The following is a 26,135-nucleotide window of genomic DNA, read 5'->3' as shown; positions in this document are numbered from 1 at the left end:
CTTTAGTCCACATTGCTCAGTCATTTATAGTTCCCTGTACAGTGGCAGGGGTAGGACGGCCTGGGGAGCCTATGGTTCTTCTTGTCGAGACAGTCCATCGGCGTTCTGGTGTTGGCTTCCCCGCTTGTATTGGATGGAGAAGCTGTAGGGGACAAGCTCCACCGCAGCAATCTTCCATTGTCCCCTGATACGCGATTCAGCCATGTGAGGGGGTTGTGGTCTGTAACAATTGTAAAGTCTCTGCCATACAAGTATGGCTGCAATTTTTTTAGCGCCCATACAATGGCAAGGCACTCCTTTTCAATAGTGGCATAGGCAACTTCCCAATCCAGTAGTTTCCGACTGGCAAAAGCAACAGGATGTTCTTCTCCGGCGGCATTCACTTGGCCAAGTACTGCCCCAATCCCAAAGGTGGATGCATCTGTCTGCACGAGGAACCTGCGTTTGTAATCCGGGGCAGCCAAGACAGGAGCAGTGATGAGGGCAGTCTTTAACGCTGAAAAGGCATGCTCGCATGCCGTCGTCCACGTCACATTCCTAGGCATGTTCTTGCGGGTCAGGTCGGTTAGGGGCTTGGCCAAGGTGCTGAAGTTAGAAACAAATTTGCGATAGTAACCAGCAGTTTCTAAAACTGCAAGTACCTGCTTTTTAGTCTGGGGTCTACACCAGTTGCTAATGGCTTCCACCTTGGCAGGCTCAGGCCTTAGTGTCCCACCCCCTACTCTATGCCCGAGGTACTGCACCTCAGCCATCCCTATTTGGCACTTATCAGGGCGAATGGTCAGTCCTGCAGTAAGGATACAGTCCAGCACTATGCCCAAGTGTTTAAGATGTTCCTCCCAGGTTGTGCTAAAAATGGCAATGTCGTCTAAGTAAGCACAGGCAAAGTCCTGACATTGTTGTAACAGTCGATCCACCAGTCTCTGGAAGGTAGCGGGGGCAGTTTTCATCCCAAAGGGCATTCCCAGGAACTCAAAGCCCAAATGGAGTAATGAAGGCTGACCGCTCCTGAGTGTCCTCCGTTAGGGGTATCTGCCAGTACCCCTTGCTCAAGTCTAACGTGGTCACAAATTGGGCACTGGCCAGACGATCCAATAGATCATCAATCCTGGGTATGGGATAAGCATGACTCTTGGTGGCATCATTTAGTCATCTGTAATCAACGCAGAATCGTGTTGTACCATCCTTCTTGGGGACCAGGACGACAGGAGAGGCCCAAGAACTGTGAGATGGCTGAATAACTCCCAGTTGCTTCATCTCCTCCAGTTCGTTCTTTATCATGCCTTGGACAGCCTCTGGAACCCGGTAGACAGCCTGCTGGATGGGGCGTTGTCCGGGGGTTTCCACATGGTGACTGGTGAGAGTAGTCTTCCCCGGCTTTGGAGGAGAAAGCAGCTGCCCTCGGCCTTAGTACGGCGACAATATCGTCCTTTTGTATATCCGATAAATGGGAGCCCAGGGGCACTTGTTCCAGTGATCCTCCCGCTTGGGCAACCTGGAGGAGATCTGGGAGATACTCGGCGGCGGCGGCATCACTAGGGGGGTGGCAGACAGCTTGAAAAGGCAGAGATCGGTCGTGGTAGTCTTTCAGCATGTTAATGTGGACGGTTTTCTGTCATCGACCACTAGAGTCCAGGGTAATAACATAGTTAGTGTCATTAATTTTCTTGACAACCTGATAAGTGCCTTCCCACACTGCTTGAAGCTTGTTGGCAGGGGAAGCAGTAATCATGAGCACTTGCTGTCCTTCCATAAATTCCCGGTTCCTGGCATTACGGTCATACCAGGTTTTTTGTCTGGACTGGGCCATTCCCTGATGTTCTTTAGGGAAGGTAGCTAGCTGGGCGAGACGGTCTCTGAGCTCTAGAACATAGGGAACGATGGGCATTCCGGTATCTGAGATGTCTCCCTCCAAATGTTCTTTCAGGAGTGAGAGGCCCACGAACCTTCCGGCTAAACAGTAGTTCGAAGGGAGAGAACCCTGTGGACTCTTGGGGAACCTCCCGATAGGCGAAGAGGAGATGTGGCAGGTACTTTTCCCAGTCTTTCTCAACGTCAACAAAAGCCCTCAGCATATTTTTTAGGGTTCCATTAAAGCGTTCATAGTCCGTTGGTCTGCGGGAGGTACGGGGTGGTACGAATGGCTCGAACACCACAGGTATGCCATAGGGACTGGACCAGATCTGACATGAAATGAGTGCCTTGATCCGACAATATTTCACTAGGAAACCCTACCCGGGTAAAGATGGTAACAAGGGCCTCGGCTACCTTTACTGCTGTAATACTGGACAGGGCCACAGCTTCAGGATACCTAGTGGCATAGTCCACCACGGTCAGGATATATTTTTTTCCCTGACCTGCTGAGGTGGGCCAGAGGACCTATGATGTCGATGGCTACACGTTGAAATGGTTCCTCAATTATGGGCAGGGATTGCAGGGGTACCTTATGTCGAGCTCCTGGATGCCGCATTCGCTGGCACACATCACAGGTGTGGCAATAAATGGGCTACCGACTGCGAGACGCCCGGCCAGTAAAAACTTTGGGTGAGTCTCTTTTCTGTCCTTTTTCTCCCTTGATGCCCAGCCAAGGGGATGTCATGGGCCAGTTGAAGTAGCTGTGCCCTGTACTTCTGAGGGACAATGAGTTGCCAGGTCGTTGCGTCAGGGTTGCCCTGGTCACTGCCCTTTGTTACACGAAAATATAGTCCGCTTTCTTGAGTGAAGCCATCCCCATTATCTCCCAAGTGCCCAGTTTCTGCCTTTCGCCTAAGGGCTGCTAAGGTAGTGTCATCCTCTATTTCTCTCCTAAACTCCTCTCTGTCCCAAGACTCTCCCAATGTAGTAGCAGCGAAAGTATTGCTTACCGACTCTGATGCGGTTCGTGGTGGTTGCTCCCCGGTGCTGTCCGGATGACGTAGTGCTTGAAGGGCCTGTAGTCGGGTGACTGCTCCCACAAATTGGCACTGTAACTCCCCAATGTCGTTCCCAAGGAGGATATCTGCAGGAAGTCCTCCCATAACTCCAATCCAACAGTTTTTCTCCACAACCATAATCCAAACGCACAGAAGCTCGCTGTATATATTTGCGGGCACCCCCCGCCAGGACAATGGGACTTCCCGGACCCTGGTAAATTGCCTCGGGTCGAACCACACGGGGGTCAGCGATAGTCAAAAATGCCCCCTTGTTTCTAAATCCTGACACATCCATCAATAAAGACATCCTGCAGGTGGCGTTGCCGTTGCTCTGAGTAGCTAAAGGACAGAGGCCGGAGTCCGTACACTCCAGGAGGGGTATCTATGGTGCCGTGGTCGGTGGTCCACTCTGGTGGGGGTGGTGGTAGCTCTTCCTCAGGCGTGGTGGAGTGTACAAGATGCACTGGACGAGGTGGGGCTGCGTGGGGCTCCCTCCGAATCCTGGAGGGACAGCCACACTACAAATGTCCAGGTTGCCCACACCCATAACACCTCCTCTCTGTGATACCCCCAGGTCGTGGTCGGAACTGTTGGGGCCTAGGATTGTGAGGCATGATTGTCATCGGCTTGCGACTAGGTGGAAGGGCAGATATAATTGGAGGGGGACGGGGCGCGGGAGCAGGCCGTGGTTCATTGTCCAGAAGCCTCCTCCATTGCGGCCGGATAGTAAGGGCTTCATCGGCCAGGGCTGCAGCTCTATCCACGGTACACGGCGTGCGCTCCCGGACCCATTCCCGTACCTCTGCAGGGCACTTGGCAAGAAATTGTTCTATAAGGAACGCCTGTAAAACATCTTCCACAGTAAAGGCGTTTTCTGCTTCCAGCCATCTCCGACATGCCTCGGACATCTTATGTGCATACATCCTAAACGATCCCCCCGTGGTGCATGGGAGGTCTCGGAACTTGACCCTAAATGAGTCTGGGGTGATAGCATGGTAATCCAGGATAGTCCGCTTTTACAATGTTATAATCCCGGTTCCACAGTGCATCAATGGTTCGGTAAGCCTCTGCCATGCTTCCGTTCAGGAGCCCCACTAACAAACGCATCCAGCTAGAGTGGGGCACCTCAATCACAGCACACTGCTGCTGAAAGTCTTTGAAGAACCCCTCCACATCTCCAGAAGCCTCATCAAATGGCTTAAACTCTGTACGGGTGATCCGTACAGGCTCCCGGATTGTTGGGGTTACACTCCACATTGCGTTACTCCCTTTTTCAAGCTCCATTGCTTCCTGTCTCCGCTGTGCCCGGCGGGTAGACTCCTCCTTGTACTCCTGAGAGACGCCGGGGCCCAGAACCGCCATCTCTTCTTCATACCACACCAACCACTGGCTTTTCTGGAAGGGGATCCCTGTCTCCAGTGCTCGTCCTTCAGACATCTGGGAGGAGGTGGCCGGGCTAGCGCCCACCAGTAGATCGATTAAGGCCTTTTTAGTCAGTCCCTGGTAGTTCAGGCCCAGGTCTCTGGCTCTCTCCTGTAAACTGCATACAGTCCAATTTCTGTACTCACACTGTGGGTGGTTTTCCATTGGGTTACGTTCTGTTGATCCCACTGCTACCACCAGTTGTCACGGGGTCCTTCTCTGGTATCACACAATCAACAAAGCAAGCGAAGAGTGAACAATTCCAAGACCTTTATTCAGGCAAAAATACGAAAAGGTCCATATTCAGTCCACCACACAAAGGATAAGATAGTCCAGAATAAGAATGCAGTCCAGTATCAGGATAAAATGTCCAGGGAAACGAGATTCCAAAACTCTAGCACCAGAGGATAAAATGGGTCCTCTCTCTGAAGTGCTGTCTGAACACGATCCTGTCCACACTGGAACTGACTTGCCCAGCTCCTGTTCTCCCCAGACCCCCTTCCTTGTCCAGGGAAAGTCAAACAAGTTGGGGGCGGTTTCCAGGCCTCCCAGAGGAGAACAAAGGGCCTTAGGGATTAATGCACTACAGGGGGGTCATCAAGAGACAGATACAGTGAGGCTGTAGACTTACAATGTAATAAGAAAAAACACTATGAAAATAACTGAAATAGAAAAATAGGAATATACAAAAAATGACATCCACATAGCATATCACACCATCACATATTGTATTGTTAATGTTGTTACTTATGACTGTTGTGTTTGAAACTGTTAACTGTAAAGCGCTGCAGAGTATGTTGGTGCTATATAAAGATTATTATTACAGACAACACAGAGTTAGGAAAAAACAGTGTGGCAATACTTAATTGAATCACAACCCAATAGCAAACAGAACAATCCCAGCAATTACCCCAAGATGGTACACTTTACAGGGTCTCACCCTTCCGCTGACTCGCCAGGATAATGGTAGATGTTATGTCTGAGCTCCCAAGGTCACTACTCCCACTTGTGATACGCAGACAGAGAGGCGGTAATGACAATCATAGGGAGATAACCATGAGCAGTCCTGTGTTCTTTCAGCCGAGTCCGAAGTACTCTGAGCTGAGATCCTGAAGAGTGACACCAACCAGAAGAAAAGAAGTCTCTTTTATACCAGAGGCAGGTGATCTATTTTTCGATTTGCCCAGTGTCCTTCAGTCCACCCTCACAGCTTTTCCCTATCTACCTTCAAAGTCAACAAACTGGTTATAGAATACAATACACAATTAGCATATCAGCACACAATAAACAAAGATAAACATACACTATTGACAAGTCACTATTACAGACTTACACAGTATGTTAAATGGTATGCAAGTCTGTCTTCTTGACCCACCAGATATAAACACTTTTATCCACAAGCCAATAAAGAGATAATAAGTCAATTCCCCTTGGTTTGCAAAAACATGGTTGTCTGGGGAATTAAGATACAATCTGGTTTCTTCACACCAGCGTTATCGGCACCTGCGTTCACGGGGTTCATGTTTGGTTGTTTCATCATGTGAAACCTGCCCCCAATCAGAACTGGCGTCACCATCCTCACCTTTGGACAAATCAAACATCAAAGTCGGAGAGCAGCCGCAGCCCTGGCTTCCAGTTGATATTCAATACATCCAAAGGGGGGGACAGTAAAGCTGGCACTGATTGGGAGCAAGGCTCGTGTGAAACCACAACCTCAAATGAGCCCCGGAATGTGAGATCTAACACCACTGAAATGGTGCCAGCATGGAAGCTGAAAGGTGTGTTTTTATTTTAGCGAGGCCAAATATGAGGAAGGACAAGGTGTTGTTGTCGGCAAATCATTTTCAACATTCTAAACATTAAAAAATCCTCTACCCTGTGTGACTGCTCTAATGTTTAAGAGTTGATTTTCAAGCAAAATAGCTACCACATTAAGAATATAAAAGAGGCTTCTCCCCATGAGACTTTTCTGGTGACTAAGAAAACATGATTTCTTCACAAAACACTTTCCACATTTTCAAAAGAAAAAGGTTTCTCCTCTGTGTGGGATCTTTGGTGAATAACAACATCTGATTTTAGTGCAAAACATTTCCCACATTCTGATCATGAAAAAGGCTTCTCCCCTGTGTGACATTTCTGGTGACTAAGAAGATATGATTTCTTCACAAAACATTTCCCACATTCTGAACATGAAAAAGGCTTCTCCCCTGTGTGAGTTCTCTGATGTATATTAAGATTTGATTTAGCTACAAAAGATTTCCCACATTCTGAACATACAAATGGCTTCAACCCTGTGTGAGTTCTTTGGTGTCTATCAAGATGCGCTTTCCAGTTAAAACATTTCCCACATTCTGAACATGAAAAAGGCTTCTCCCCTGTGTGGGTTCGCTGATGTTTGATAAGACTTGATTTCCTTGTAAAAAATTTCCCACATTCTGAACATGAATAAGGTTTCTCCCCTGTGTGGGTTCGCTGATGTTTGATAAGACATGATTTCACTGTAAAATATTTTCCACATTCGGAACATGAAAAAGGCTTTTCACCTGTGTGAGTTCTCTGATGTTTGACAAGACTTGACTTATCTGTAAAACATTTCTCACATTCTGAACATGAAAATGGCTTCTCCCCTGTGTGAGTTCTCTGATGTTTGACAAGACTTGATTTCTCTGTAAAACATTTTCCACATTCTGAACATAAAAATGGCTTCTCACCTGTGTGCGTTCTCTGGTGTATTTCAAGATCTGATTTCTGATTAAAATATTTCCCACATTCTGAACATGAAAATGGCTTCTCCCCTGTGTGAGTTCTCTGATGTTTGACAAGACTTGATTTCTCTGTAAAACATTTTCCACATTCTGAACATGAAAATGGCTTCTCACCTGTGTGGGTTCTCTGATGTGCAATAAGATTTGATGTATTTGTAAAACAATTTCTACATTCTGAACATGAAAATGGCTTCTCCCCTGTGTGAGTTCTTTGATGTTTGACAAGACTTGATTTCTTTGTAAAACATTTACCACATTCTGAGCAAGAAAATGGCTTCTCACCTGTGTGAGTTCTCTGATGTATGACAAGACTTGATTTCACTGAAAAACATTTACCACATTCTGAACATGAAAATGGCTTCTCCCCTGTGTGAGTTCTCTGGTGACTTACCAGATTTGATTTCTTGTTAAAACATTTCCCACACATGGAACAAGAATAGTTATTCTCTACTGTGTGAATGATTTGATGTTTAAGAAAAGAGTTTCCAACAGTTAAACTCTTTCCATATTCTAAACCTGAAAATGCCTTTTTTGCTTTATGAGCAGTTAGTTTTCGAATTCTTATTTTGTTACTTTGAATTTCCTTAGTAGTCTGTAATGAATCAGAAGACAGGACCTGTTTGAAACGATCAGATGAGAGATCATCGCTGTGAAGGGATGATGGTATATCTGGAGTAATGGCAGTCACTTTAATTGTATCCAGTGGACTCTCAACATCATCTGATTTAAAAATTGAAGATGTCAGCTGTCCCTCTAATCTCCTGGTACAGTTATCTGCCAAGAATAAAATCAATTATTAATTTTTAATAAAATATCCTTGACTTATATTTTTAAACATTTCTACTTAAACTGTCTGTAAAATTAGCAAGTTATGTAAAATATTGATTTACCAAGACAATGACAGTTCAGAGGCTAATAGAAAACCTCATAAGATGAACGAGTAGATCGTGGAGCTCAACTGTTTGTTCACTCTGCTTCCCAAATATCGAATAAAAAGCCACCAAACTATTGTAGGCAAAAATAATACCAATAAAAACTCTAGTCATCTGAAAAAAGTCCCCACTCAGGTCCATAATCTGTCACTGGAAAAACAGGTTTCCACATTATTAGTGGTTCAAAGTCATTTGAAATGCAACATGGCTTCTGTAAACCAATCCAGCAATATCAGCTCTGCCGGAAGGTGCCAGATACAAGCTTGTTCTCCTCTAGTTCAGTCCTCTGTGCTCAGCTCCCGACTTCTGTATAAATTACCTGTTGTGACCCTGGCTTGATTACTGACTACTCTTGCATCTTCCAATTTGGTATTTTCTCTGCCTTCCTGGTTCTGACCTGGCAACCTGACTATTCTTCTTCCCATCTCACACAACAGAACATTAGTTAACAACATGGCCCAAACCTAGGGGTCTCTGTGTAAGTTCAAATTTGTGTATATCCTTTAACCCCTTTCCGACATTGGGAATAATAGTACGACGATATTGGACACCCTCACTAAGGCTGGTTTCACATTTGCGTTTTTTAGCGCTGGAAAAAAACGCATATGTGCGCATGCGTTTTTTCCCCTATATTTAACATGGGTGCGCATACCTGCGCGCTGGTAAGCGCATGTATGCGATTTTCATGCGCTGCGTTTTTTTGGGGTGAGCATTGGTATTTTCCAGACGCAGCATGTTGCATTTTTTGGCCCTGCAAAAAAGCGCATGCGCACATATGCGCACGTTTTGCGCTAAAAATGGCCATTATAGCCTATGGATGCGCATACATGCGCACTGGCATGCTCATGTATGCGTTTTTTTGCACATGCGTTTTTTTTGTTAACCATGGAATTTAGGGGTTTGGGTTAGAGTTAGGGTTAGTTAAGGGGGTTTAGGGTTAGGGTTAGGGTCAGGGTTAGGGTTAAGTATGGTTTGGTTAAGGGTCAGGGTCAGGGTTAGGGTTGGGGTTAGGGTTAAGTATGGTTTGGTTAAGGGTTAGGGTTAGGGTTAGGGTCAGGGTTAGTTAGGGTTTGGGTTAGGGTTAAGTATGGTTTGGTTAAGGGTTAGGGTCAGGGTTAGGGTCAGGGTTAGGGTTAAGTATGGTTTGGTTAAGGGTTAGGGTCAGGGTTAGGGTCAGGGTTAGGGTTAGTTAGGGTTAAGTATGGTTTGGTTAAGGGTTAGGGTCAGGGTTAGGGTTAGGGTCAGGGTTAGGGTCAGGGTTAGTTAGGGTTTGGGTTAAGTATGGTTTGGTTAAGGGTTAGGGTCAGGGTTAGGGTCAGGGTTAGTTAGGGTTTGGGTTAGGGTTAAGTATGGTTTGGTTAAGGGTTAAGGTCAGGGTTAGTTAGGGTTTGGGTTAGGGTTAAGTATGGTTTGGTTAAGGGTTAGGGTCAGGGTTAGGGTTAGGGTCAGGGTTAGGGATAGGGTTAGGGTTAGTTAGGGTTTGGGTTAAGTATGGTTTGGTTAAGGGTTAGGGTCAGGGTTAGGGTCAGGGTTAGGGTCAGGGTTAGGGTCAGGGTTAGGGTCAGGGTTAGGGTCAGGGTTAGTTAGGGTTTGGGTTAGGGTTAAGTATGGTTTGGTTAAGGGTTAGGGTCAGGGTTAGGGTCAGGGTTAGTTAGGGTTTAGGGTTTGGGTTAGGGTTAAGTATGGTTTGGTTAAGGGTTAGGGTCAGGGTTAGGGTTAGGGTCAGGGTTAGGGTTAGTAAAGTCATGGTTTGGGTTAGTGTGAGGGGCCACCTAATGTTGGAAAAAAACGCAAACGCGGTAAAAACGCACTAAAAACGCATACAAACGCATAAAAACGCATAAAAACGCTGCGTTTTTTTCATGCATGCTCATAAAAATGCTTGAAAAAAACGCAGCAGTTGTATGCTTTTGTATGCGTTTTTTCAATGCGTTTTTTTGCGGGAAAAACGCGCTGCAAATAAAAGCAAGTGTGAAACTAGCCTTTGATGTGGGCTCCGGCAGTGAACCCACATCTTTCCCGGCACGTGTCAGCTGTTTTGAACAGCTTACATGTGCCCGGAACAGCTGCGGGCGGAATCGCGATCAACTCACGGCTATTAACCCGTTAAATGCCGCTGTCAAAGGCTGACAGCGGCATCGAACATGCACTTTCACCAATTGTTCCAAAATTCCTGCCCACAGGTGACCCAGTCACGTGATCGCGGGTCACCGATGGGTCGGCATGACAACCAGAGGTCTCCTGGACACCTCTATGGTTGTCACTGCCGGATTGCTATGAGCGCTGTCCAGTGGTTGGCATCCATAGCAAGTGAGTAATGCTGCTACATACAGGTGATCTGATCTTCGCCTGTATGTTGCAGAGCTCATCGAGTTAGGGCAGCTTCTAGTCTCCCATGGAGACTATTGAGGCATGCCTAAAGTTAAAAAAATATTTTTAAGATAAAAAAATAAAAAGTTCAAATCACCCACCTTTCGCCCCATTCAAAATAAAACAATAAAACAAAAAAAATCAAACATACACATATTTGGTATCACTGAGTTCAGAATCGCCTGCTCTATCAATAAAAAAAGGATTAGCTTGATAGGTGAACAGCGAGAAAAAAAATCAAAATGCCAGAATTACGTTTTTTGGTCACCGCGACATTGCATTAAAATGCGATAACGGGCGATCAATAGATCGTATCTGCACCAAAATGGTATCATTAAAAACATCAGCTCGGTGTGCAAAAAATAAACTCTCACCCTTACCCAAGATCATGAAAAGTGGAGATGTATTGGAAAATGGCGCAATTTTTTTTTTTTTTAGCAAAGTGTGGAATTTTTTTTTTACCACTTAGATAAAAAAGAACTTAGACATGTTTGGTGTCTATGAACTCATAATGACTTGGAGAATCATAATGGCAGGGCAGTTATAGCTTTTAGTGAACCAAGTAAAAAAGCTAAACAAAACCAAGTGTGGTTTCACCTCACTTGGAATTTTTTTCCCGTTTTCGGGAACACGACATGGTAAAACTATTGGTGTCGTTCAAAAGTACAACTCGTCCCGCAAAAAATCAAGCCCTCAGATAGCCATTTTGACCACAAAAAAATAAAAAGTTATGGCTCTGGGAAGAAGGGGAGCAAAAATGAAAATGCAAAACCAAAAATACCTGTTTTTTAAGGGGTTAAAGGATGATGAGCAAGGCAATCCCTGGGACATTGAAAACGGAGTAGATAGTGCCAAGCCTGTTCGTAGTAGCCATCTTTTGAGCTGCAAGGTGACTATGAACAGTGCCCCCGATATATTGTGTCTCCAAACTATTCCAGCAAGAGTTATATTTGAATAGCTAAATGGCGCTCCTTCTCTTCTTGACCCCGCCATGTGCCCAGACATTGGATTACTACAGTATATAGGGTACTGTTGGATTCAAGAGAAGTTGGAAAATAATTTGTAAGGTTTGCCATTACACTTTTTGATTAATTCCAAAGTTATCACCACATAAAGTGATGCATTGATACATGTCATATTTGAAATATGGGACCTTATTAGGAAAATTAAACTGGCTGCGGGAAGTGGTTAAATCAGAGTATTTTGGGCAGTAACTACTGTAGTCAAAAACTGTGAGTATAGACAATAACATCTACTGAAATGATCAAACTCAACAGTCTTCATCCGTAAAACACGAGTAACTAATGGTGAAACTTCTCTGGAGTAATTAAATTATGTGGTAATCCCTGCACGTTTGGTGGGCTGTCTAACAGTCGTGAAACATGCAGCTGCGGGGAGTCAAAATGTTATTCGAGAATAGAGAAATTAGAGTTTACAGGGAAAAAAAAAATGTAGAGAAACATTTTTTTACTGTATAATGACTTGTATATAAGTCAAAATTTAAAAAAAAAGTATTTACTAAAAAATTATAATTTAAAATAAACCAAAATTGTTCTTTTTATTTAAAATTGGAAATTTCAGTGTAATTTATGAAGAAAAGAAGTGGCAAAAATTAGGGACTCAGATACACCCTGTATTAGGCATAAGAGAGGTCCTCCTATACATTCTGTTCAAACTATCATGCAGTGGTACTTCTAAACTCATAAAGCTATACACCAAGTGCCAAAAATTATAAGCAGGGTCATTCACACATAATTCAAGGTACCAACTGTACTACCTCATTCAAATATTAGAACACAAGAACATGGAACGTAGCAACCACCAAAAAATTCATAATGATTAAAAGGTATATTTTTAATAATACAATGAATCATGACAGAAAAGCCATAGCATATATCTCAAAACAGTTTTGTCAAAAACAGAGCTATTTGAATCCGGTTAAAGGTGCACCAAAAATGTGGTGTCACCGCACAGGCATTAAGTACGGGGAAAGAAGATCACAGAAGCAAAGCCCTTACTCAGTGTGGTGTAGTGACCACTATGTCAGCTAGGGGGCGCTGTGTGGGTGTCCCAGGACTGGTGTACAGGCACATTCAGTGTGGTAACAGGAGCAGGGTCCTAAATGACCATTATGGGTCTCAAGGTGGGTGGCCTTGGGATGCAGGCTCCAGGGTGTATTGATCAGCAGAGGTACTGCTGATATTTCTGTTACACTGTGTCAGGGAAGCCTGTGTGTGTCTATGTGCAATAGAACCTTTAGTGATGTCATAGCCATGTGATCACCTGTGGGTGTGGTTACAGGGCTATGTAATTGAGGTGTTTAGCACATGTGGGAGTGTGAGAGAGTCTGTCAGAGTGTGGACAGACTTCCATGTGTCCAGGTGGGACACTACAGAAAGTTGTATATGGGGAGGACTACAGCTCCCAGCATGAGCTGAGACTCTCGGTCCGAGTCTCCAACCATGGACATTTGTGTTCTTTGGCCTAAGCTAGAGGCTATTTTGGTAATGTGTTGCCTTGTGGGTTTATGATGCAAATAAACCTCATGAACTTTGGGAAGAACCTGTTGCATATTTGTCTCCCGCTGCACCTAAGCGAGTCGCATCCCTACAATTGGTGACAGACTGCGGGCAGCGATTCCCAGAAGCACGTGTGGCAGTGATGGCGATTCTGAGCCAGGAGAGCAAACGGTCTGACAACCATGAGTAATACTGACCGAGGTCAGAGAAAGTGACTATTAATATTTGTGGGATACCTCTTAGGAGAAGAGGCGTCCGGGAAACTGTGGGGCTGACACCAGTAGGTAACAGACAGGAGTCTGTGTTGCACTGACCTGGGTCAGTGGTAAAGACTGTGTTCCTGGAGGGTTCAGTGAGCAAGGTCCTGGAGGGTCAGTGTTGGGAGGTTCTACGAGAGGAATCGGATCCCTGGAACACGTGGTATGACCTTGGACCTGGTGAGGCGTGTGTTGGGAAGTCTCAGGCGGATGTCCTGAAGAGCACTCGCTGAGCCCCTGGACCTGGTGAGGCCGTGTGTTGGGAGACCCTGGGAGGAGGGTCGGCTCCCTGAATAGCACCCGGTGTGCCCTGTGTGTTGGACGTCCTGAGTGGCACACGAACAGGACACGTGAGAGACTGTGCATGTGTTTTTTTTTCTTTTCCTCTACAAAACCTGAAGGTGCTTGCTATGGCTCAGTGGGGTCACGAAGGTCTCGCAGGACAGGGACCTGGTGTTTTTCCTCTTTGAGCATTGGTAGCAGACGCTGTCTGTCTACACCATCCTGCTGCAGCTTTATTACATATGTCTAAGCGGATACAGTAGTTGTGGCTTTACACAACTATTAAGGGTGAGTACCCTGTATTATGTCATTATACCCATTATACCTGCACTGGTAAGGACTCATCAATACATAAGCGTATAGGGAAACAGTTCTATCCAGACTCATGGCTCAAACATATAGATATAACTGAGAAGACAAAATGCATCATGACTCATCAGCAGCAAACAATGTGTGTCAATCCACCTAATTGTAGCAGCATGTATATTGATTCACAGATATGTATATATAATCCAAGATACCACATCCTCATATATATAAGTCACGATTTGTAAAAATAGCCAAGGTCAAAAGAACACATTGAGCCTATATCCACAACATTAGTTCACAGATCTCATCATATTGTCAAACAACAGATACAAAAATCTCATCGGTGGAAAGCTCAGATAAAGAAGTTAAGATACTCATCGTATTATCCATCGACCGCCCCATAGCCTAAGACGCCTCAGCGCGTTTCACCTCTTTGGGATCATCAGGAGGCTCGATAGCAACCTTACTAGTGTCCTGATGTGGTATAGTGGCTGGACTGTCCCGATATCCCTCCATTTAAACCTACCGCCACAGCGTGCGCCAGCCCCGAACGCTGCGTGGGGACACTCCCCCTAGCATCTGTGCGCATGTCAAGCCGGAGTGTCATTAATCACCTGATTGTCAGGGCGCTCTATCAGCACATATCCCCTCAGTGCGCATGTCTGATCTCAAGACAAAGATCTCGCATCGTGTCTCGCGATAACTTAACACCAATCAATCAAGTGCACACACCGGCCGTGCAGCGCACGTCACATCCCTCGATCAACTAGCATAGGGGATGGATCGTTCTATGATTTCTTTCATCCCTCCAATGCGCATGTCCGTTCTGCAATAGTGATCTCAGACCACATGGCGCGATGTCCGTGGTATATAAACAGGACGCGCATCTTGTTGGAAAATAACCCGCGTCAGATCATGCAATTTACTATCAACAACCCGGAGACCATGGCAGTATCTCCTAGTGATATTAATACGTATGTTCTCTAAAGGAAGAGGTAATGTCATGCTAGTTTGCATCTATCTGCCTGTATGGCTATATACAATGTCTTTATTAGGATTTGGGCATGACATTACCTCTTCCTTTAGAGAACATACGTATTAATATCACTAGGAGATACTGCCTTGGTCTCCGGGTTGTTGATAGTAAATTGCATGATCTGACGCGGGTTATTTTCCAACAAGATGCGCGTCCTGTTTATATACCACGGACATCGCGCCATGTGGTCTGAGATCACTATTGCAGAACGGACATGCGCATTGGAGGGATGAAAGAAATCATAGAACGATCCATCCCCTATGCTAGTTGATCGAGGGATGTGACGTGCGCTACACGGCCGGTGTGTGCACTTGATTGATTGGTGTTAAGTTATCGCGAGACACGATGCGAGATCTTTGTCTTGAGATCAGACATGCGCACTGAGGGGATATGTGCTGATAGAGCGCCCTGACAATCAGGTGATTAATGCCACTCCGGCTTGACATGCGCACAGATTCTAGGGGGAGTGTCCCCACGCAGCGTTCGGGGCTGGCGCACGCTGTGGCGGTAGGTTTAAATGGAGGGATATCGGGACAGTCCAGCCACTATACCACATCAGGACACTAGTAAGGTTGCTATCGAGCCTCCTGATGATCCCAAAGGGGTGAAACGCGTTGAGGCGTCTTAGGCTATGGGGCGGTCGATGAATAATACGATGAGTATCTTAACTTCTTTATCTGAGCTTTCCACCGATGAGATTTTTTTATCTGTTGTTTGACAATATGATGAGATCTGTGAACTAATGTTGTGGATATAGGCTCAATGTGTTCTTCTGACCTTGGTTATTTTTACAAATCGTGACATATATATGAGGATGTGGTATCTTGGATTATATATACATATCTGTGAATCAATATACATGCTGCTACAATTAGGTGGATTGACACACATTGTTTGCTGCTGATGAGTCATGATGCATTTTGTCTTCTCAGTTATATCTATATGTTTGAGCCATGAGTCTGGATAGAACTGTTTCCCTATACGCTTATGTATTGATGTGTTCTATTATATGTGCAATATTTTGTGGGTTCTAGGGTCCCCCTCATCGTAGGATTGTCTCTGTTATTTGATAGGGGTCCACTTAGTATCGGGGAAGGGACTTCACTAGTGGTGCCAGGGTACAATAGGGCCCCCAGGGACAGCCACCGTTGAGCGGGGGCGCCACAACGTTCCCCCTAGGGTGCCAACCTCCGCGGTTAGGAAGGTGAAAACAGGAGACATCAATAGGGACTCCTAGGATATTCCCCACAATTTTATGTGTTTTGTATTTTTGGACACTTTTTTGTCTTGTTTTTTGTGTTCACTTGTGGTGTGACCCTGGTGGGTTTTTTATCAATAAAATATTAGTTTTAGGGTATGTTATATGATATATTTTTTTGAGACCCTTGAGTATTCAAATTGATTCCTGCACTGGTAAGGCCCTATGGGCGCGCTTTGTTTTTTTTTTATCTTTGAGGGTGACAAGTGGCTTCGGGTGGCTCGGCGCGTCCATGAAGACGGCATAGCAAGAGCTGCAGAGACACCAGCAGCTGCTTGTGAGCGACGGCAGGAGCTGAGGCAGTGCCAGAAGGAAGTGGTGTCGTGCATAAAGGGCCAGTACCAGAAAAAGGCATAAACTGTACTATGTGAACTGTGGCCTAAGAAGTTCTGCAGGACAGACATGGGGAGATCCCGAAAAGGGGTGGAGTCCCAAAAGGGGGGCGGTGGCCCAAATCGGGGTGGTAGCCCGAAAAGGCGTGGAGTCTCAAAAGGGGGCGGTGACCCAAATTGGGGTGGTAACCCAAAAAGGGGTGGAGTCCCGGGAGGGGGCGGCAACCCAAAGCGGGGTGGTGGTCCAGAAAGGGGCCAAGTTTGAAGAAATGACAGCACTGGGTGACTCAGTGGGTATGTCTGGAGTACCGCAGTGTATGTGCAGGTCTTTTTCAGAATGTGGAATATCCTTTCCGGGTAGTAATGATGGGCCACAGATGTGTACAGTGATGCTGCACCGGGAAGGAGCCTTTGGTCGGCTGGACTCAGAGTCAGGTGACTGACAGGAACGCCTCTCGTTTTCTCTCTGACCGAGAAAAATGTCAGGGTTCGCTGTAAACACGGGGTCACGGTGAACTACGCCGTAGACAGAGTAGTGTTTGAGGGGACCAAAGGTGGTGAGTGCCAAGGTAGAGGAATACCACGGGACTTAGTCTATGCCTGGGAGAGGGGCCGGGACTTTGTTTTGTTTGATGACGTTTGGTCGGACGATGGAGATGCTTTGACTATGGGGCCAGCGGACACTGAGACAGTGACGGCTCCTGACGTGGACAGGTCAGAGGTAGAACTGACCGGAAGAAGGACATCTGCCCAACTTACAGACCTGACATCTCGTGATAAGACAGATGGTGGGCTGGGAGATGAGACGACTGGACAAGACACATTTGTGCTGGACGGTAACTGGAGGGTTCACTCGACTGGTGTGACTGACCCAGTGGTACCCTTTGACGATATAATTAAAGAGGTAGTGGTGAGACACGTGCTGGCCAAAAGAGAACAAGATCGTGAGATACAGCTGATAAAGGAGATTGTAACAGAACATGTCGAACGGGAAAGAGTCCTAAGGCAAGCAGCTGAGCACAGAGTGGATGAGCTGGAGAAGGAAGTCTCTGAGCTCAGAGGTCACCTGTCAGCGTGTCAAACTATGAACAAAGCTATAGTGAAGGATATGGAGGTGCTCTGAGAGACCCAAGAGAAGCATCAACAGGAGATTCTCCGGAGAGAGGATGAGTGTCGCTACCTGGCAGAGGAGCAAGATAAAGTTCTGCAAGAACTCAGTGGAGTAGTAAAAGGTCTTCTACGGGAGAAGTGGATGGGTGAAGACGTACAGCGGCCGTGCCCGACGGATAGCAAGGCAGAACTGCCAAAGCCCATCTTGGAAAAGGGTCCTGAAGACTGTAAATCTCAGGAAGATGGTGAGCCAAGAGCTACACAAGACGGTCACCCGGTCTTGGCAGATACCTTGAGGGAAGTGTCTGTGGGGAACCCAGAGCCATCTGTCCAGGATGAGAGCAAGTCCAAGACCTTTAAGTGCGTGATGGAGGTACCCGAAGACGTGCGAGAAGCGTGTGCCAGCGAAGGTGTGCATGAGACCTTTAAAAAGGCAGTAAAGGCCTATAGCGTGAGCTGGGCACCAGAAACAGACCAGTTGGTGATACTGGCAGAAACGGAGGACACAGAGAGAAGGGTGGCTGTCCTGAAGGAGATGCACCTACAATGTCTCCGCACGAAACAGATGCTCGTGGAGCGTAATAGGAAAGCCGCTCGACGTCTGGAGCTTGCAAGGGAAGCTCAAAGTCGGCTGGGCTTTGTGGAAGACATAATTCCGGTACCCAGAAATCTGGTGGGGAAAGTCGTTGGCAGACTTGGAAAGGTGATGCAGGAGATGGTGAATCGATCCAGTGTGAAGAGAGTGAGGATCCCACCTGCTGGTGAAATCCTAGTCGATGTTGAAGATGACATGGTTCCTGTCATTGTGGTTGGTTCGGTGGAAAGCATTGGGAAGCTTCGCATGCTCCTGGAATATCGGGTAGCGTACCTGAAGGAGATTGAGCAGCTAAGACAGGATCGACTGCAGATGAATAAGCAGATACAGAACGTCAGATGGCGTCCACCTCCAACCCAAGATGTAAGGACCCGAAGGGATCCTCCAAGGAATGAAAGGACAGGTAGTCGAAGGCAAGAACGTCGAGAGTCCGCAAGTGGCCGTTCTAATCTTAGTAACGTAGGCACGAAACCCGGTGGTCGACATAGCGACAGAGGGTCAGACTCAGACCAGCCAGTTAGCCCAACTGGACGTGGGACTCATGACCGTACGAACTGGGAGGGCCTGCCAGTGAGAGAAAGGTCGGGTGACGGAGCGCACTGCAGACAGGTGGAGACTAAAGAGTGTCTGGTCACACTGTCGGACGTTGACGGGAAGGCCAAAGCCCAAGGCCGAGATACTGACTGCTGGGGGTGGGGGAGGCCTAACGTGAATATGAGGCAGTATGACTACCGAAACAGACGGAGATGGTCCTCTCGACTTGTAGGGCAAGGTGACATGGGTGCCAGGTCTCAAGATCCCTGGGTGATGTCATGTGTTCAACCCCACAAGTTTGAACAGAGGGGGGAGGTATGTGGTGTAGTGAACACTGTCAGCTAGGGGGCGCTGTGTGGGTGTCCCAGGACTGGTGTACAGGCACATTCAGTGTGGTAACAGGAGCAGGGTCCTAAATGACCATTATGGGTCTCAAGGTGGGTGGCCTTGGGATGCAGGCTCCAGGGTGTATTGATCAGCAGAGGTACTGCTGATATTTCTGTTACACTGTGTCAGGGAAGCCTGTGTGTGTCTGTGTACAATAGAAACTTTAGTGAGGTCATAGCCATGTGATCACCTGTGGGTGTGGTTACAGGGCTATGTAATTGAGGTGTTTAGCACATGTGGGAGTGTGAGAGAGTCTGTCAGAGTGTGGACAGACTTCCATGTGTCCAGGTGGGACACTACAGAAAGTTGTATATGGGGAGGACTACACCTCCCAGCATGAGCTGAGACTCTCGGTCCGAGTCTCCAACCACGGACATTTGTGTTCTTTTGCCTAAGCTAGAGGCTATTTTGGTAATGCGCTGCCTTGTGGGTTTATGATGCAAATAAACCTCATGAACTTTGGGAAGAACCTGTCACATATTTGTCTCCCGCTGCACCTAAGCGAGTCGCATCCCTACATCAGGTATACATATAAAGTGACAGAGCGACAAAGTGTATAAAAATATATAGTTTTAGGGGATGGCGAGCTCACTACCACCACATAGGCAGATATATGTAGTATCATTTTCTCTGGTCGGTGACCATTGAAGTTTAAAAGCCGAAGCAGCAGAAAAGCTGGTAGTCCCATTATTGATTCCTAACCATATTCATGTCTGTGAGTGTAGACATGCGACTCATTCAAATATTGTGAACAAAAGTGTAGTTGTGGTACTTCTACACTCATAAAAGCTCTGCGCACAGCGCAAAGTCTGCCAAAATCTACAAGCAGGGTCATCCATACATCCTTCATGGCATCAACTGTAGTGCCTCCAAAAAAAAAAGAAGAAAGTGTAGTTGTGGCATTTCTACACTCATAAAAGGCTTTGCACACAAAAATGTGATAAGGAGGGTAATTAAGTCATTGATAGACCCTTGAAGACAACAACTGGTGGGCTTCATTCAAATATTGAAGATTAAAAACACTATGTCCTGCTGTCATTTGGTGGTGTGGAAAAGCCGGGTCTAAGCCAGGCTTTGTTCATTTCTATCAGAGTGAGCCTGTCAGCAGTTTCTGTTGACAGGCGAAAGCGCCTGTCTATTATGACTCCCCCTGTGGCACTAAAAACTCGCTCAGACAAGACACTAGCTGAAGGGTTGCACAACACCTCCAAGGCATAGAGGGACAGATCATGCCAGGTGTCCAGCTTTGAGACCCAATATCTGAAGGTCACAGCGGAATTATGGAGAATGCTGGTTTTGTCAGCCAGGTATAGCTTGACCATATTCAAAAACGTTTCCATTTTTGTCTAAAATACCCAGTCATCATGGCAAGGACGCTGGGGGAGGTCAAGAAATTGGCCCAGGCCTTTGACAGTGTACCCCTGCATCTTCTGTACCTGGTGTGTGTCTCCCTCACATTTCCTCCTTGGTTGGGCAAGCTGCCCCCTGCTGCTAGCGTTGGTCTGTGGGAAATTTTATCAACATCTTTTCCTTCTGGCCTTCTGGTCCAGCACCTGTGACGGATCGCACAGGGGAAGGGGGTGTCGACTTTGCTCAGCTAGAGGAGGGGAGAGAGGACCTAGTAGGGGTCGGCTCTCTGGTGCCACCACTTGCCTCTGGTAAGTCAGGGAACTGCAACGAGGGCAAATAGCCACCAGAAAGGCTTCCCTTGTAGGTAGGAGTTAATGAGGTGCTCCCAGTGAGGGGTGGTATGTATCACCAGTCCAGACTGGGGATATATTATATATAATACCTCCTGGCCATCACTGCCAGAGTTCCTCACTAACACAGTACAGTATTCTGCCGCAAGTTCCTCGTTCGAAATAAGCCCCATCCAACAACAGGCTTATATCGGGTCAGAAACCAACCCGGGTAGCATACAATTGACCAAATGAGTGTGCGGACGTGGGGAATCATGAATCGAGATAAAAGAGCAGCCCAAGATTAGTTTTATATTTAATCGCCAAAAAGGCACACTAGAAATATACAGATATCCATTTACAAGAACAATATACAGGTATACAGTCAGGAGTGCAGTACAAAGGTAGGGTATAGATAGGTTGCAATTACCGTGTTATGTAGCATGTGACCACAGGGAGGCGCTGATGGATCATATTGTCCAAATCTTAGTTACGTGGTTCCCTTGGCCGCATCAGATAACGGGTCCTCCTGCCAGTAGAAAACTAAGTCCAAAGTGAGGGTCTGCCTTATATCTCCTAGACTGTTCCCTCCCACACTTTGCTGCCACTCCTGGGCTGGGCTACCTCCCTCCTCCCATGTCTGAGAATAAGATTTTCTGTCCAGAATCGTGGAAGGCCCATAACTTTTCATCCAAAGCTCTGAATGGGTCGGTGGTGCCGCCACCGGACTTTATATGCGCATAGAGACCAAATATGCCTACTGTTATGAATGGGTCACCGAGGAGGAGAGCAGGTCCAGGCTAAGCCACAGAAAACCAGAGAGGTTGGTACCTAAGTGGATTGCAGACCTGTTATGATTGGGTCACCGAGGAGGAAAGCAAAACCAAGCTAAGCCACAGAAAACCAGAGAGGTTGGAAACTAAGCGGATTGCAGACCCCTGATCCTATCCACACAACTAGCAGTAGCCGTGGAGCGTACCTACGATGATTCTAGACGCCTCAACACAGCCGGAGAACTAAATAAGTCTAAAGCAAGAAAGGGGAAATCAAAACTGCCCCAGAGCAGACCCCAAAGGAATAGACAGCCCCCAAACATATATTGTCGGTGAGACAAGATGAAAACACAAGCGCAGGTAGGAAAATAGGCTGAGCAAACGATGGGGCCCAAAGTAACTAGACAGGACAGGAAAGGAAAGACACTGTCTGCAATCACGCAAAAAACCCTGCAAAAAGTGCCCAACACATCTGATAGAAAAAATACTGAAATCACTAGACTTCGCCCACTATATCAGCACTCTAGCATATTCTGAAAACAGAGCAAAGAGAGGCCAATCTAATAAGGGACATAAACAAACTGGCACAAACAGTAACATAAGGATGGAAATTCAGCACAGCCCCAGCCGAGGCTGGCTGACCACACAAAACTGAAATAGACAAAACCAAATCAAATGTGAACAATAGCAAAAGATTAGATTAGATTAGATTAGATTAGAAATCACCAGCAGGGATAGAGGGAGTCGGCTGTCTTAAATCCAGTCAGAAACATCCAATGTCCAATCGTCCTCCTCATTATCAGGTGGCAGGCCTCTGTTAATTAGATCAGCTCCATTACCTCCTGTAACCATCAGAGGGAGCCCGGAAAGAGAACTCGCGACCCCTCTGTCACTACAACCATCTCCACTACCTTCACCAGCAACTAGAGGTAGGCTAGAAAGTGAATTCACAACACAGACCCCTGATCCTATCCACACAACTAGCAGTAGCCGTGGAGCGCACCTACGATGATCCTAGATGCCTTGGCACAGCCGGAGAGATAACTAAGCCTAAAGCAAGAAAGGGGAATTCTAAACTGCCCCAGAGCAGACCCCAAAGGAATAGATAGCCCCTAAACATATATTGTCAGTGAGACAAGATGAAAACACAAACACAGGCAGGAAAATAGACTGAGCAAATGATGGAGCCCACACTCACTAGACAGGACAGGAAAGGAAAGACACTGTCTGCAATCATGCAAAAAACCCTGAAAAAGTCCAACAAGTCTGATGCAAAAAACACTGAAGTCACATGACTTCGCCCCCACTATATCAGCACTCTGGCATATTCTGAAAGAAGAGCAAAAAGAGGCCAATCTAACGGGATAAAACAAACTGGCACAAGCAGTAACATACAGTATGAGCGGTGATTCAGCACAGCCCCAGCCGGAGCTGGCTGACCCGCACCAAGCAGAGATAGACAAAACCAGATCAAATACAAACAGAATAGCAAATAAACCACTTAGCTGAACATGCACAGACAGAGCTGGAGAAATCAGACCTCAGGAGGAACAGGAAGCAAATCACCAGGAGGGATAAAAGGAGTCGGCTGTCTTAAATCGCAATCTGAAACCCCAGATCTCCAATCGCCATCATCATTATCAGGTGGCAAGCCTCTGTCAATCCGATCAGCTCCATTACCTCCAGTAACCAACAGAGGGAGCCCAGAAAGAGAACTGGCAACCCCTCTGTCGATCTGACCAGCTCCACTACCTTCAGTTATAACCAGAGGGAGGCCAGAAAGCGAATTCACAACAGCCTACCGTATGTAATTCCTGGTGGCTAAGCTTCATAACTCCATAACGCAGAGTACTACAGGTGGCTGACAGGGACGTGCGTATGGGGGAAGGAACGCCAATTCGGATTATGTGCTTGGCTAGTCTCAGAGATATTGCATTCGGTTATTATAAGTCATTTTCCAGATTCAATACCTCAGAGCCTGATGTGACTTGTTGTGCCATGTGCTTGGTCAGACAAAGGGAGCCAACTGGCTGCAGCTATAGAAGAGTTCACACCTTTGTGTTAAAAGCTCCAAAGAGCTTCTTCCTGCCGTTTTAATTAAAGCAAAATATTGCATTGCCTTTTATGGCCTGAGGGGACGCAAGGGTGGGGGCACATTCCAGGAGTGTACGGAGATGTAATATAATCCAAAATGGATTCTCCCTCATCCCCAACAGCACCATTTTAGTAGACCTCTCCACCTCAGGAGGGAGATATGCAAAATTCTTCTTGTAGCATGGGTCTAGCAGGGTGTACAACCAGTACTCCTTTTTGGCCAAAATAAATATAACACGAGTGTCACGGGAAAGACAGCGGTACCAAAAGTCTGCCATATGAGCCAAGATCCCTAAAGCCAACATTTCCCTGTCTCCACCATGATGACTACTCCCCATCTCCCCCAATATCTTCCTACTCATTCCCCTCCTCAGCTCATCCAAGTAAGAAACTTGTGTGTTTTCTAGCCTCTGTTGCAGTCCTGCTCCCCCTCCTTCACCTCCTCATTGTTAGCCATTCGGCACTGAGCAGATTAAATGAGGCTAGGCTGGGTAGTATCTCCCTGTCTCATATCTTCCTCCATCTCCACCTGGTCTGCATGCAAAGCTTCATGCTTGTCAGCAGCGACTTTAAGTAAGCACAGAAATGGGATCATTGTGCTGATGATGGCGTCATCACTGCTCACCATCTTTGGGGAGATCTCAAAGTGTTGGAGAACCGCAAACATGTCAGACATCCATGCCCACTCTTCAGTTGTTATTTGCAGAGTCTGACCAGAATACCGTTAAGCATGTTGGAGCTGGTATTTCACAACTGGTCTCTGCCGCTAACAAAGCCTTGCCAGCATGTGCAGTGTGGCATTCCAATGCATCGTCACATCGCACACCAGTCATTGAGCTAGCACTTACATGTGCTGTTGCAACACTGCCAGAGCCGCGGTAGCTGTAGCAGACTTGCGGAAATGGGTGCCCATGCAGCGTACCTTGACCAAAAGCTCTGGCAACTCTGTGTAGGTTTTCAGCAACTGAGGGTTAGTAACAAGTTGAGGAAGTGTCAAGTTCAGTTAGAGAAAGTGTGGTGAAGTGACTGCAGCGGTCACAGGCAATAGGCTGCTAGGGACAGCGTGAGCATGTTACTCAAGGCAGTGCATTGTCAAAAAGCCCTTCCATGCAAATACATCTGTAGGATTGGGAACCTCGAGATGGACATCGAGGCCTTTAGGTGCTCTAAGCCAACAGGGCTACACGAAAAGAAGAACTTAAACTCTCAGAGGCAGTAGGTGATGGAATTCGGGTGCATTGATTGTGATGGAGAAGAGTTCCTAGTGCTAGCAGATTTAGCAAGAGAGATGCTCTGCCCAGAGAACTAGGGGTAAAGTCCGGTACCTGTGGGAAAGACTATAACCCATAGGGCTCTATCCTATATGCCTGATTGTAATGACCGAAAAGCAGCTAAGTAAAAGTTTGAATGTTTTAACAAATTCATTGTCCCCTGGATTGTTTGTTGCGAAGGCTCTGGAAGATGGGAGCATGGAGCCAGTGGAGGCCCATGGGCCACAAGTGATTGTGGTGCACCCCACAAACAGCAGCATTCTGGGACTGGGACACATTTTGTCTGTAGGGTGCCAGAGTGTCGAGAAGCAGTAGCTCGCCTACAAATACCTCACTCACCTTACACAAGCATGGTACATGTGTAAGTTTGCCAACCTTCAGAATCTCCACCAGGTTACATCCATTATCACACACCACCATAGCTGGTTGTAGGGTCTGCGGAGAGAGCCACAGATCTGTCTGGACAAATTAGCTTCAGCAGAGTCTGTTTCCGCTTTGTTAAGGAAGTGCTGCAGACATTCCAGCTGTTGTTGACAACATGCTCTGAGATAGCAAATTAAAGATGGTGGATGAGAAGTAGGGGCTGCAAGAACTGGAGTAGGAAGTGGACGAAACTCTGATGGAAGTAGGGCCAGCAATCCTCTGTGTCGGTAGCCCATGTGCCATGCCAGGGTGGGACTTAGGCCCAGCCTCCACAATATTCACTGAGTGTGTCGTCAGGGAAATGTAGCATCCCTGAGCACAAGCGATTGTCCATGTGTTGGTCGTAAAGTGGACAATCACAGTAACCACGTTGGAAAGGGCATGGGTGATCATAGTGGACATGTATTGGTATAAGACAGGGACGACACACTGGGACAAATAGTGGCAGCTAGGGACCAAGTAGCGAAGGACCAAACGTATACACCTGTAGAAGGCCATTTTTTAAATTTATTTCTAATTAAGAAAATTTCACACAAACCAAGATCTATAGTATATATGACAATAGTCAGTTTTGGAAGAACTAAATTTGTAGACCTGCAGCAGGCCAATTTTTCATTATTTCAAACAAATTTCACATATTTTTTTCAACGCTTTTTTGGAATGTTCCAATCATAATGTTACAAGAACCACGTTTTATAGTTTATAGATGAATCATTGAAACCATAAAAGATTTGGAACTTTTTTGGAGTCTTATATACCATAGAAATTTAACAGAAAGCACCTAATGCTTAATGGATGACTAATTGAATTCAAACAAATTTTTAAGAGCTTTCTTTAGAGTCGTAAATATCAACACAATGTCAAAAAAAGCACAA

At 46.3% G+C, this 26,135-nt stretch overlaps 1 protein-coding gene across 1 annotated transcript in view; it reads right to left on the bottom strand.

Annotated features, from left to right (window-relative positions):
- LOC141093965 (uncharacterized) overlaps positions 1-26,135 on the bottom strand; it is a 115,265-nt gene that overhangs the window by 46,926 nt on the left and 42,204 nt on the right. The window contains 2 exon segments of the mRNA XM_073579638.1: positions 5,805-5,916; positions 6,351-7,873. Coding sequence (XP_073435739.1) covers positions 5,805-5,916; positions 6,351-7,873 — 1,635 coding nt within the window.

The sequence above is a fragment of the Dendrobates tinctorius genome, unplaced genomic scaffold (assembly GCF_039654945.1).
Source record: "Dendrobates tinctorius isolate UK_male_01 unplaced genomic scaffold, ASM3965494v1 ptg000063l, whole genome shotgun sequence".
NCBI classification, from domain to species: Eukaryota; Metazoa; Chordata; class Amphibia; order Anura; family Dendrobatidae; genus Dendrobates; species Dendrobates tinctorius.
This window is presented reverse-complemented; position numbering and strand designations above follow the sequence as displayed.